This window comes from Marmota marmota, unplaced genomic scaffold (assembly GCF_001458135.2).
Source record: "Marmota marmota marmota unplaced genomic scaffold, marMar, whole genome shotgun sequence".
Taxonomy (NCBI): domain Eukaryota; kingdom Metazoa; phylum Chordata; class Mammalia; order Rodentia; family Sciuridae; genus Marmota; species Marmota marmota.
In genome coordinates this window covers 53,793,773-53,807,908 of record NW_025999968.1, presented here as the reverse complement: position 1 = coordinate 53,807,908, position 14,136 = coordinate 53,793,773, and the positions used below count along the sequence as shown (strand labels likewise).

Genomic DNA, 14,136 nt, shown 5'->3' with positions numbered 1-14,136 from the left:
GGGGAAAAAAAAAAAAAAAAAAAAAAAAAAAAAAAGACATGGTCCCTGCTCCCAAGGAGCTTACACTCTAATACAAGAGACAGAATACATACACATGAAATAATTGAAGAACGTTTTTTACAGAGCAACACAATAACAAGTGCAAACTGATATAATACAAACTGGGTACATAAGTGCTAAAAGAACAAAGGCTTAAGAGAGAATAGAGTCAGGCAGGGTTTGAGAATCAAAGAATATCTCTTGAAGAATTCTAAGCCAGATTTTCATAGTGAAGAACAAGGACTGGTAGAGAAGGAAAAGAAAGTCATTCTGCTCTGGTAATGGTAAAAAGGTGAGAAAAAAAATCTTGTTAGGAGGGACAAGAGCAATGATGATGAGGCTAAAAAACAGCAAAATACTAAGCATTTATAAAGTTTTAATGATGGATCTGGTAAGTAAGCAATAGAAGCTTTTGCTAGGTCCTTATGTTTTAACTTATAATTCATACTGTAATAAATCTAAGTGAGGAAACAGATTAAGAAACGTTATGAACCCCAAATGTATGATACAATAAAAGTTTTAAAACATTTGTGATAGAGTCAGACAGTAACGTGTCTCTCTATAAATGTTTTGTAGACTGAATCTCTTAAGGAATAGAACTTAAGGAAAATAAGGCATAATGGAGAGGGTGCAATTGATGCAGTCTGACACATAAAGGAACGTCAATTCCTTCCTGAGAAGCAAAGGAACAGACGCAATTACCTGGCTTTATAAAAAGGTCAGAGTAAATTTGGGTAGACCTGTCTCTATACAAGCAGTAGAATTCATCACATCTACTATCAATTGAAAATATTACAACAGGATAAAAAGCTCATTTAGCCAAAAACACAAGAGTGTATCAAGCATGTAACCAAGGGGAACAGAATATATTGACAGTGGCAGGCTGGCATAAGGCTAGCCAATGACAAGTTTCAATATATGAAACAATGTGGTATTTTCTGGATCCTAGCAGCAATATTTCAGCATCTCCCCCCCAAAAAAATAATAAAATAAAACAAAGCCTCCCCAAAAAAGCCTCAATCAAAAAGATCAAATTCTTAAAAACAAAAATAAGTGTATTTAAAATATGTTACTGCCAAAACCCGAACCGCAGGAAGAACTGATAATGGCCGGCCATTATCGCCAATGGCTGGTACCAAACAGCCAAAACCCGAAATGTTGATGCGAAAGAAGTTCCTTTCAGGCAATGGCCAGCTATTCTCATTAATTTCCAAGCTCCGGTGGCAAAAGATCATTTCTGAAGATTGTCTGTGTCTTTGCGTATATGCAGTACACTCGTGGCGATCAGTGAACACGTCGTGAATGGAAACGAAACTGTAGGCGAGCTTCTGCGTGTTGCTCACTCAACACCTCCTCCATTCAAACGAACCGTCCCACTCCTCAGTCAGTTTGGCTTCTAAAACTGGAAAGCAAAAGTAATGGGAAGTAACTTTTAGCTAGCGGAGCTTAGCCATCCCGGATAATGGCCTGCTAAACAGAGCTTCTGCCGCTGCCACATCTGTATTTCGGGTTTTGGCCACTCGGTGCCAGCCATTATCAGTTCAGCCCACAATTCAGGTTTTGGCACGCTCCAGAGTCAACATCCCTGGAATAATCCATTTAAGAATGAAAACGAATTCTGTCTAGCTTACCTCAGTTAGTTCTTCTATAGTAGCTCCTCCTGACTTTTTAGCAACTTTCTCTTCTATTGTAGGTGGAGGTGCAGGCTTCAGGTTTGGCGGTAAAGGAACACCAGCCTTAGCACACATGGCAGCTGCGTTAGCTTTGGCTATTTCAAGTAATTGAGCCTTATCTGTAAGAGAAAAATAAAAGCAGTTTTCCTTAAGGTCGTACATTTTGTATTATCCAAAGTTTCATATGCTAATAACATGAAGGGCATCAATTTTCTGCCATAAGAGTATGATCAAACTACTCTTTGGCTCTAAGTTTTTAAGAGCTGGCCCCTCAGGTCCTTATGGAATTTCCCAAACACTACAAAATGCTTGCTCATTATAACTTATAATGATCACCAAGCCACACAGAAACCCATCAAAGCCAATTTCATTTCCCAAATTATCTGGACCTTAAAACTTTTCTCCTCCTAATCTGACCTCTTAAGTGATCCTTTACACTGAAAATAAAGTGTCCCCCGCTTCTGACATGTCTTCATCAAGCCAGAATTAACAGTGATCTTCATTGCTCCTCATGTGCAGCTTTTCCACATGAGGAGCAATCAACACATTCCATCCTTTTGGTAAAAAGAGACAGGTTTTTCCCTGTGTATCCTTCACTGATTTTGAATCAGTTTGGGAATTATATACTGTCTCTCTACTTTGAATAAAAGTGAGCTGAGAAAACACTTGTTGAACTGAATGCATGCTCTTAGCATCTTTTTCTTAAGATAATCCTGACCTGGATATATCCAATCCACTGGGATAATAAATTATGCAGCAGGTAACCTGCATCCATCAAATTTTATTCATCTCTGCATACTACTTAAAAATATCAAAACATAGTACTTATTTTTAAAACATGGAAGAACAGTAGTTGTGTTGGAGTTTTTTAATTTGTTTTTTGGCTTTGGGTAGTGAGGACTGAATCCAGGTATGCATTACGACTAAGCCATGTCCCTGGCCCTTTTTATTTTTTGAGACAGGGTCTTGCTAAGTTTGCTTACAGCCTTGCAAAACTCCATCCTCCCGCCTCAGCTTCCCAAGCCACTGGGATTAAGGAATGCACCACCACAACTGGTCAGAACAGATTCTAATCTAATAAATTCCACTTTATCCATAACAATTTTCATTTACCTCATTAAATAACCCCAGATGCAAATTTCCTACTGACTTCTATTTCCATATATGACATGGAACGACTTACAAGCCTTAGACATATGACAATATGACCATATATACTGGCCTTGTTTTTCATAACAGGACCATGTCCCATCTGCCCTTTTTTTTTGGTCTCTATCTGCTTTTGCTTCTCATTTTTAGTTAAGGCAAGATGGTGCAAGCAAAATAAAAAATTTAAGGGAAAAAAACCTTGGTTCTAATATACTCCAAAGCAGGTCTTTTTTTAACTCCTATGACATGCTCACATGCATCTATCCCTTTATCAACACAGGCTTATCTAATCACACTTAAACCCATGATCCAAAATATCCTATTTGACTCAAAATCACAAAAAACTCAGGTTTAAATCACTCCCTATTAAATTTTGAAAGAATAACTCACCCAAATCTGTTAGACGTTTCGGTGATCTGCCTCTTTCAGAAGACCTGGATCTCTTACGTCGGATGGGAGATCTACTAAATCTTCTTCTCAAGGGTGTTCTTGATCTCCTTAATCTGACTGGTGATATACTAAAGCTTCGTCTTCTTACCACAGACCTGGATCTTCTCCGACGGCTGGGGGTGCGGCTCCTTCGGCTGGGGGTGCGGCTCCTTCGGCTGGGGGTGCGGCTCCTTCGGCTGGGGGTACGGCTCCTTCGGCTGGGGGTGCGGCTCCTTCGGCTGGGGGTGCGGCTCCTTCGGCTGGGGGAAATGCTAAAACTCCTCCTTCTACCCACAGATCTAGACCTTCTTCGACGACTAGGAGTGTGACTCCTACTCCGACGACTTGGGGTTCGACTTCGAGCTCTAACTGCTTTTCGATTATCCCTGGAGCTTGATCTTTTTCTTTTTCTTTCCCTGGACTTAGATCTGTGCTTTGGAGACCTTTTGCGCTTCTCTTTTGATACAGATCGCCTACCTCTAGACTTTGACCTTGATCTGCTGCTCCTCCTCCTGCGTCTTGAACGTGACCGTGAACGTGTTTGTGAGCGATGAGACTTGGACTTAGATGATCTTTTCCTTGCCCTGGAACGAGACTCACTGGTACGCTTACGGGACTTGTGTTCAGAAGACTTGGAACGCTTACTCCGAGACCTTAAAGAAGAGTCTCTTTTTTTCTCTTTCTCACCTTTGTCACGGTTCTTATTTTTCTTGCTTTTTTCATGTGTGTCCTTAACTTTTACAAAAATTTCATAATCATCTTTTTCCTCTGAAGAAGACTCTGAAGCCCTTTCTGGTACACTAGTTACAACTGGACTGGCAGCCGATTTATCACGTTCAGCTTCACTTGCAAGTAAAGGTCCTTCAATACCAGCTCTAAGGCTTGTAAGTCGTTCCATGTCCTTAGGAAGTAATGGTCTCACTAAATCTGCTTCATTAATTTCATCAATGTTAGCAGAAAATCCTGAATCAGACAACATCTCTTTAGTAGAAAGAGGTGCTTCTTTATCTTCTCCACTACTTTCTTTAGGGCTGAGAGCAACTGCTAATATTTGGTCACTCTCTCTCACAGGTAATGGTTCTTCTGTATCCTTACTAATAAGATTATTAGATGTTAAATCAAGATGAATGTCTTTAGCAGGCAAAGGTCCCTCTATGTCAGCTTCACTACCACCACTGGGGCTGTTGGAAATTACCATGTCATGTTCAGTATCTTGAGTAGTTAAAGATACCTCATCATATTTACTAACTGAACTGAGAGCAGATGCTGTCACAAACTCAATACCCTTATTAGTTTCCGTTGTATCAGGTTCCAGAGCAAGAGGACCAATAGAAGATAGCGTTCCTCCTACATCAGCTTCACTAATACCAGGGCAGATATCCAATACTGTGCATTGTTTAGTCTCACTCATAGGCAAAACTTTTTCTTCACCAGTTTCACCAACAGGACCAGTGCTAGCAATAGACTCTGTATTATGTTCCATATCTTTAGCAATTATATGATTATTTATACTTAGGTCTGTACTTATACCATGTTCATTTTCATAAGAGTCACTTTTCACGTGTCCTTCCACATGTGGCTCTTCACCTGAATGCAATGGAATCTCCTGCATGCCAATGTCTGGAGAAAAACTTTGATCACCAGATAGTAAAGTCACCCCTTTCATAACATGTGATGATACAACATTAGATCCCACTATCACTGGTGTAGAGACTAAAGCCATTTCAGCTAATGTTACTTGAGTTTGCTCTGAAACAGTGACAGCAGACTCTGAAAATGTCACAGTGGACTCCTGGACAGAAACACATGGTTCTGAAACAATCATAGCAGGTTGAAGGAATGACACTGCTGGTTCCAGAGCAGGCACAGAAGGCTCCAGGGCAGACACAACTGATACAGGAATGGTAACAATCTCTGGCTCAACCATGGTGGGAGGCTCTGGTACAGCCACAGCTTGTGATTCTAACTCAGTCACGGCTGGTGGTTCTGGGCCAGCCACAGGAGGAGGTTCTGGGCCAGCCACGGCAGGAGGTTCTGGGCCAGCCACAGCAGGAGGCTCTGGGCCAGCCACGACAGGAGGCTCTGGGCCAGCCACAACAGGAGGCGCTGTGCCAGCCATGCCTGGTAGCTCCAGAATGCTCTCTGTTGGTTCTGGCTCCAGCAGGGACATGGATACCTCTGAGGCAACATGTCCTGCAGCTCTCATGGAATCAAATGTTTCTGCTGCCTCTGACATCATAGGAGGCTCTGATGTTAACATAGATGGTTCAGATGAAATGGGCATTTCAGATACCATACAAGTCACTGGTCTCTCTGGAATACTTTCATGTTCTTCTGCTACTACTGCAGACTCAACAGGTATTGATGTAACTGAAGACTCTAACTCTGGTGGTGGTTCTGGAACAGTCACAACTGCCTCTGATGCTAACACTGAGGACTCTGATCCTGTCACCGAATAATTAGCAGGCATTGCCGGAGGCTCTGAAATCTCACTTTGACTCACAGCAGGCTCAGGCTGTGATACACACTCTTCAGAAGGTAATGCTGACACCTCTGAAGGCCAAGTATTTTCAGCTGTTAATGCTGTCTGCTCAGTGGGTAATGCAGGACCCTCCGGTGGTTCCTCAGGAGGCAATGGTGGTGTCATTGGTGGCTCCTCAGGAGGCAATGGTGGCATTGTTGGGGGCTCTTCAGGAGGCAAAGGTGGCACCATATATGCCTCCGTATATGTATCAGTGTAAGAATCAGTGTAAGAATCAGCTGCCATAGACATCATTGAACGATCAGCAGTATAAGATGACATCATAGATCGGTCAGCCGCAGAGTACGATGACATCATAGACCGGTCAGCAGCAGAGTATGATGACATCATTGACCGGTCTGCACCCATGGACATCATAGATCGATCAGCCATTGGGGACATCATGGAGCGTTCATAAGCTGACATCATAGAACGCTCATAGGCTGACATCATAGAGCGCTCAGCCATAGGGGACATCATAGAGCGCTCATAGGCTGACATCATAGAGCGCTCGTAGGCTGACATCATAGAGCGCTCAGCCATAGGGGACATCATAGACCGCTCATAAGACATCATAGAGCGTTCATAAGATGACATCATGGAACGTTCTGCAGCATAGGACATCATCATAGAACGTCTAGATGCTAACATCAAGGGTCTAGGTGCTAACCTATATGGCCTAGGTGCTATTCTATAGGACCTGGGTGCTATTCTATAGGGTCTAGGTGACATCCTATAGGGATCAGGAGTTAGTCTGTAGGGATCATGGCCTAATCTATAGGGGTCCTGTCCTAACCTGTAAGCATCATGACCTAACCTATAAGGGTCATGACCCAACCTATATGGATCCTGAGCTAACCTGTAAGGATCCTGAGCTAACCTATAAGGATCAGGAGATTTTGAACCCAACATAGCAGAATCTTGGGTACTAGAGGCTAACATCTGGGCATCCATGGTGCCAGAGGCTAACATCTGGGCATCCATGGTGCCAGAAGCTAACATTTGAGAATCCATAGTGCCAGATGCTAACATCTGGGAATCCATAGAACTAGTTGCTAACATCTGGGAGTCCATGGTGCTGGTTGCTAACATCTGGGAGTCCATGGTGCTCGTTGCTAACATCTGAGAGTCCATGGAGCTGGTTGCTAACATCTGGGAGTCCATGGAGCTGGTTGCTAACATCTGGGAGTCCATGGAGCTTGTTGCTAACATCTGGGAGTCCATGGAACTGGTTGCTAACATCTGGGAGTCCATAGTGCTAGTTGCTAACATCTGGGAGTCCATGGAACTAGTTGCTAACATCTGGGAGTCCATGGTGCTAGAGGCTAACATCTGGGAGTCCATGGTGCTAGAGGCTAACATCTGGGAGTCCATGGTGTTGGACGCTAGCATCTGGGAGTCCATGGTGTTGGATGCTAGCATCTGGGAGTCCATGGTGTTGGATGCTAACATATGGGTCTCCATGGTATTAGAAGCTAACATATGGGATTCTTGGGCCATCAAGGGATCCACTCCTACTGTTACAGAAGTCTCCCCCACTAATGTAGCAGGCAGCTCCTGTGCTACCGTATTATAGGATTCCAGCGCTGTCGTCGAGGGCACCTCCAGGGACTGCGACACGGTCATCGTTGACAGCTCCGATGTTGTCACCACAGACTGAACAGAGATCTCCAGCGCCACAGTTGCCACTGGCTGCCCAGGCAACTCTGGCGCCCCAGGCTGCCCTGGCAACTCAAGCACCCCTGTTGCCAGAGGCTGCCCCAAAAGCTCCAGTGCTCCAGCTGCCCCAGGCTGCCCTGAGAACTCCAGTGCCCCAGTTGCCATGAGCTGCCCAGGCAACTCTAGTGCCCCAGCTGCCACAGACTGCCCCGACAACTCCAGTGCCCTAGTTGCCGAAGGCAGCCCTGGCAACTCTGGCACCCCAGTCACCGAAGGCTGCCCAGACAACTCCAGCGCTGTTGTTGCCACTGGCTGTCCTGGCAACTCCAGCACCATAGTTGCCTCAGGCTGCCCCAGCAACCCTGTTGCTGCTGTCACCTCAGGATGCCCAGGATGTTCCACCGTTGTCATCCCCACAGGCTGCTCGAACTCTGTCGTCGTCACAGGTTGTTCGGTCAACTCCATTGCTACCGTTACCGCAGGCTGCCCTGGCAACTCTACTGTCGCTGACACTGCAGGCAGCCCTGGCAACTCCTGTGCCATCACAGGTGGCTCTGGTACCTCCTGTGGTGGCTCCAACCCCATGGATGGTGCTGGAGGCCCTGGCAATTCCTGCGACAACTGTGGCACTGGTGTCACAGAGGGCCCCGGCAACTCAGGCACTGCAGTCGCAGGGGGCCCTGGCAACTCAGGCACTGGGGTAGAAAGGGGCCCTGACAACTCTGGCACCAGGGTAGCAGAGGGCCCAGGTAACTCCAGCACTGGAGTCACAGGGGGCCCCTGCAACTCCGACTTGGAGGTCGCAGGTGGCCCCGGTAACTCCAGCACTGAGGCTACCGACGACTCCGGCAGCTCCAACGCTGTGGTCTTAGACAGCTCCAGCAACTCCTGTGGTCTTGTCATTGATGAATCTGCAATCTCCGATGGTACTTCTACAGGTTGCTCTGGAAATCTTAGCACTTCAGTTGCAGATGACTCTGGAAAATCCACTGTTGTTGATGTGCTTGGTTCAGGGTGCACCTCAGTAGGTGTGTCTGATGCGGTCACAAGGGTGTCTAATGGCTCTTGCACTTTTGCTACTGGAGGCTCTACCACCAACTTGATGTTTGATGGCTCTGGAGAGGTGCTCTCCAAAGATTTCAGCACAGATTTTGTCTGATACTCCACTGAGGTTACAACTGGCTCAGCTGACTTCAGCCCTACTGTTGTAGCAGGCGCTGTTGCAAAGGAATCCAGAATCCTTGTTGTAGATGGTTCCAATGTTGTTGCCACAGACTGTTCTGAGATAAGTGATGTAGATCCAACTGAGAGTTCTGCAGTTTTTGTAGCTGGCTTCAGAGTTTCTAAGATGTGTGGCTCTGAAACCTCCATTGATACTACAGGAGGTTCCAGCATAACTGTAGGGGATTCACTGGACTCAGATAGGCCAAATGATCTTATAGGATGCTCCAGTGCCATTGCTGAAGGTTCAGAATCAAACTTTAAAAAGGAATCAGATTCTAAATCTATGTTCCCATCATGATGAGATTTCAGCTTTGACTCAGATTCTTCTGGCTGTCTTTTGTACTTTTTTTCCTTTTCTTTCTTCTTTTTCTTCTTTTTGTTTTTGTGCTTTTTATGCTTCTTTGACTTTTTGGTGGGAATTTCATCAGTAGGATCTGTTTGTACAGATACACATCTACTTTTTCTGGAGGCCTCTTTCAAATCTGAAAGTAATAAAAATTAAATTTTGTCAGATGGTCTCCAAAGTAGATTTAAATAAATCACATAAACCAGTATTTTTGCTCCATGTTAAAACTTCATAGTATAATACCCTATGTTAAACAAAAAGTTACCAAATAAATTCTTTTCCATAAACCAATTGATCCAAAGACTGCCACTTTTCCAATATTCTTTCTACAACTAAAGTTTGAGTTAAAAATAACTTCTTAGTTTATCCCAAAAACTTATCTAGAATTATATTAAAATGTGTTTTAGGGCTGAGGGTAGACCTGCCCAGAATACACAAAACTCTGGGTTCAATACCAATCACCAAAACAAAAAAAAAAAAATTTTTTTTTAATAAATTTTATTAAATTAATTCTTTATCCAGTTCTTAAATTTTAGCAAATTGTTTACGAACTGTATCAATCAATATTTCATGTTTAGCTGTTACCATTGCTATTAAAAAGATCTACATTAAGAAAAATTGGAGGGAGGGAGTATTAGGGATTAAATTCAGAGGCACTCTAGCACTGAGTTATAACCCCAATTCTTTTCATTTTTTATTTGGAGACAGGGTCTTGCTAAATTGCTGAACCCCTGAACTTGCAATCCTCCTGCCACAGCCTCCAAGTAACTGGGATTATAGTAACTGAAATTACAGGCATGCACATGGCACCTGGCTATTTTTTATAATTATTTTACTAACTCCTTTTTATACCAGAAGCAACATGGCACATTGGCTCTGAAACAAAATGCCTACTTTTGTATCCTCAATCAGTGCATCAGTTAGTAGATAAATAGCATTAACCAAATTACTGTCTAACGTTGGAAGCTGAATAAATTAAACCATGCTAGTGCATCCAACAAGACCAGGCACATGGTAAACTCAACAATAGTAATTACTTCTAAACAGAATACAAACATCTGAACAACAAATGCAACACATCAATACAGAACTTAGATTGCATCTTTTCATATTTGTACATTGATTAAAAACTATATTTTCCCCTAAATACTCTTCTAAAAATGACTAAGCAATAGGAAAAAATTTCTTACACCCTTTAATATGTAATTTAAGAATATGTCAAAGCCAGGCATGGTGGCGCATGCCTGTAATCCCAGGGGCTTGGGATGCTGAGGCAGGAGGATTGCTAGTTCAAAGCCAGCCTCAGCAAAAGCATGGCTCTAAGCAACTCAGTGAGACCCTGTCTCTAAATAAAATACAAAAGATGGGGCCGGGTATGTGGCTTGGTGGTCAAGTGCCCCTGAGTTCAATCCCCGGTACCCACCCGCCAACCAAAAAAGAACATTTCAGAGCTGGAAATGTAACTCAGTGGTAGAGCACTTGCCTAGTATGCATGAGGCTGAGTTCAACCCCTAGCTCACTCCAATTTGCATATCCTAGAAAAGATCACTTAGTTCCACTTTAAACTAGATGGGATTTATCCTAATACCAGTATTAAATTAGATAAATCAGAAAAAGCTAATCAGACATTCTGGCCATTAAGACTATAGAAAAATATAAACTAATAAGAACAAGACATAGATTAAAAGAAACCTAATCCCTTTCTATTTTTTGATGTTTATTTCATAACATCAAATATTGGTTAAAAAAAGGTTGATAAGAAAATGTTGCTAGAACCATAAATGTAAGAAACACTAAAGTGTATGCTTTTTAAACCACAACATACAAAAAAAGATCACACCACACACCTAATTCCTAAAGACAGTAACTATCATTTTTTATAATTATATATCCTTCCCTGGTAAATATCAATTATTTAATCAACTCTTAAAAATCTAAATATTCATACAATGACTCCCTCTCATTGTATTTTTAAATGGTGTGAGTGTATACAAACGAGACATCTCTAAGCCTAGACTTTAAAATAAAAACTCCTAGGGTTATATCTTTAAAAAAAACATATTTGACCCAGGATACTACACCATCCAAATCTGATGTTTATAGACAACTGTTCAATGAAAATCCACATTCAAAAATCCTGGCACTAAGACACTATAAAATTGAATCAAAGAGAGAAAAAATTATATTCTACCAGGAAAGCAAAGAAATGCATCAATGTTCATGTTTCAGTTAATTTTGTTCTCAAAGGAGAATTTTACCAAGAAAGTCTTCAGTAAATTGATTCAATAAAAACTTTAAAATAATACTTAACCTTCAAATAAAAAATTTAAAAAACTTAAAAACCAAAATTTTGAGACATTTATCTCCGTCTTACCTGGCTTATATCGTAGTTCTGTATCTAAGACCCCAGAAAGCACTTCCTCTATCTTCTGCACTATTTCTTCATTCGGTAGGCTCCTGGCAGAGGCACCTGCATCACCTGCCTGGTTTCCTTCAATAGGTGTATTTGTTTCACCATTCAGCTGGCCTTCACTCCTTCCACTTGACAAGAAAAGTTTTTCAAAATTCATTAACATTTTATCACACCACATGATAAATCAAGAAGTTAATATTGATGTTCCAATTAATATGATCTCTATATTATCCACACCTTTCACCCTTTTCCTATTTCAGATATTTGCCACTAGGCATCCTTAATACGATATACTCATAGCTGGGATATTTTCATTTTTACACAAAGTGTTCAGCACTGAAAGTTAAGAAAATATATATACAAAATCATATTTCTAAGCAAAACCTTTTTTAAATGAAATAATTCCAGAAATATAACTTGAGGTTTTGGGTTACCTATATACTTCTCTCCAGGGAGAAATATTAGTAAGAGCTTAAATAAGATGATCTAACATTATGGTAGAAACTATGGCCACAATAAAACCACACCTGTGCACAGGTCACAATTACAATAAACAGTATCAAGGAACACAGAAGTTAGCCACTGACACATTGAGTAAAAAAAGTAATTTGTAGCCTCTGTTCAGATTTAAGGCTGTTACTGAAATGCCATAAAATTTATAGAGAAAAATATTTATATAATTTATACCTAATTATCAAAAATCCTGGTATTAATAAATTTCTGATGTTCAAAAAAATTCACATTAAACAAGTGGTAACTCATTTATACTAACAAAATGATAGATGGCTTAACATACTTTCAACTCAAAGAGTCAGAAGAACTTAAGTATAGATAAAACATTTCACCTTGTAATCATTTTTGTTTTTGTGTAAATGTGCAAAATTTTGAAATCTAATAATTTCAATATTAATTTTACATTAATTTTAGCTAACTGAAAACACATAAAAGTCTAGTCAAAATAAATTCAGTAATTAACTAAATGTTAAGGAACATTTGATTTTCGAATATAATGAACCATGTAATAATACTAAACATTTGTTGAGTACTAAGTAGTGTCATGTCATGTTCTACATTTTCAACTCATTTAGTCCTACTAAAACTCAAATCACCACTATTACTCTGATTTTATAAATGAGGGAAATGGGGCAGAGAGAAGACAAGAAACTAAACTGAAGATCATATAGCTATTAAAAAGTGAAGCAAGTATTCAAAACCAGAGCCCATACTCTCGAACACTTCTATATACACTGGATCACTTACTCGAACTATCTAAACATCACTTTATGACCCAGATGCATGTAAAAGTAGATGGGGAAAACAGAAAAAACAGTTCACTGAAATGGTTAATAAAAAACCTGTCTTTGGGTTGGGGCTGTAGTTCAGTGGTAAATCACTTGCCTTGCATGTGTGAGGCACTGGGTTCGAACCTCAGCACCACATAAAAATAAAGATACTGTGTGTTCATCTACAACTAAAAAAATTTTTTTTAAATCTTGTCTTTACACCAATAATACATTAATTTGTGTTAAAGAGCTGAATATTTCCCTAGTGATAATCTGCTTTATCTAATATTCCTTTCAGATTGCCTTTATGAAGCACTATTTTACACTTTTCCTGAGCACTTATACATACATAATTACCATATATTTAAAAGTCAGAAAACTACGATTTTAAAAAGTCTGCGCAGAAAGCAATCTTAAACACCTTAAAAGCTGCCAGGATATTAATTGCAACTACTGAAAAGCAATGAGAATTTCAAACCACTTAAATATCCTTCAATATATTCCTTCAAAGTAATTCTATGCAGCCATGAAGAGTAACCCAAATTTTGAGTCTGTTATGGACAAACTACTTGGCACTATCAGGTTGAAAAATAAAATAGAACAATTACATTAACAAAACGCATGTTAATCTGTATACACAAGCAAAAACTAAAGGATATAACATCAATAAGAGCAGTGTTTGGTTTTTTCCTCCTTTTATAGTTTCTAGATTTTTTTTACAGCAAAAGAAATGCTCATTTTCTAACAGAAAGACTTACTTTTAAAAGCTTTAAAACAAAGCAAACACAATTACTGATGTCATACAACTATTTAAAAGTTTCCAAGACAATTATTTTCCCTTAGCTCAAGTCTCTTCTCATCCTAAAAAGCACTACCAATATCACAAAACGTTCAAAAGCAAGTTAACGAGAAATAGATATATTTCCCACTTAAAAAACAACACATTCTGCAAAAAGGTGTTGCAGTAATACATCATTACCTCCAATAATGTTCATTTAGATACCTAATTAAATTGCGTTTCCGACTATTTTCAAATTCACATATTGTTCTTGCTCTAAACTTTTAAAATACAATTAGCAAAAACAGTGTAACTCAGAACAAGTAAATTACTTTTCAAGATCTCTTTCCAACCTCCTTTTGAGTATTTCATACAAAACAAAAAATACTAAAAGACAACCACTTAACAGCAAGAGCCACACTATTTTCCTTTCTCGGTAAACAACTACTCTGGAGATCTCTCCATCTTTAAATTTCGTGAAACCAAAGTGACCTATGTAAAGTCTATCAGAAATAGTAAAACTAGCGTGCTGATCAATATGTCAACTGAGGCAGGGGTAGCAAGAAAAAAAAATTGGTCTAGACACAAAATCCACTTTCCAATTGTCAAAATCTAGTAATCA

General features: G+C 40.4%; 1 protein-coding gene across 5 annotated transcripts in view; it reads right to left on the bottom strand.

Annotated features, from left to right (window-relative positions):
* Positions 1-14,136, bottom strand: part of Son (SON DNA and RNA binding protein) — a 31,896-nt gene that overhangs the window by 16,957 nt on the left and 803 nt on the right. For 4 of the 5 annotated variants that reach the window (XR_007347746.1, XM_015478709.2, XM_015478708.2 and 1 more), the window contains exons 2-4: positions 11,415-11,581; positions 3,252-9,176; positions 1,671-1,831 (exon numbers count right to left, since the gene is read on the bottom strand). Coding sequence is in view for 4 of the 5 variants with exons in the window: in XM_015478709.2 (XP_015334195.1) it covers positions 1,671-1,831; positions 3,252-9,176; positions 11,415-11,581 (6,253 nt within the window). In the remaining variant the exon portion in view is untranslated. Of the gene's footprint in view, positions 1-398; positions 1,442-1,670; positions 1,832-3,251; positions 9,177-11,414; positions 11,582-14,136 lie in introns of those variants that run through there. The other variant, XM_015478711.2, reaches the window with a different exon arrangement.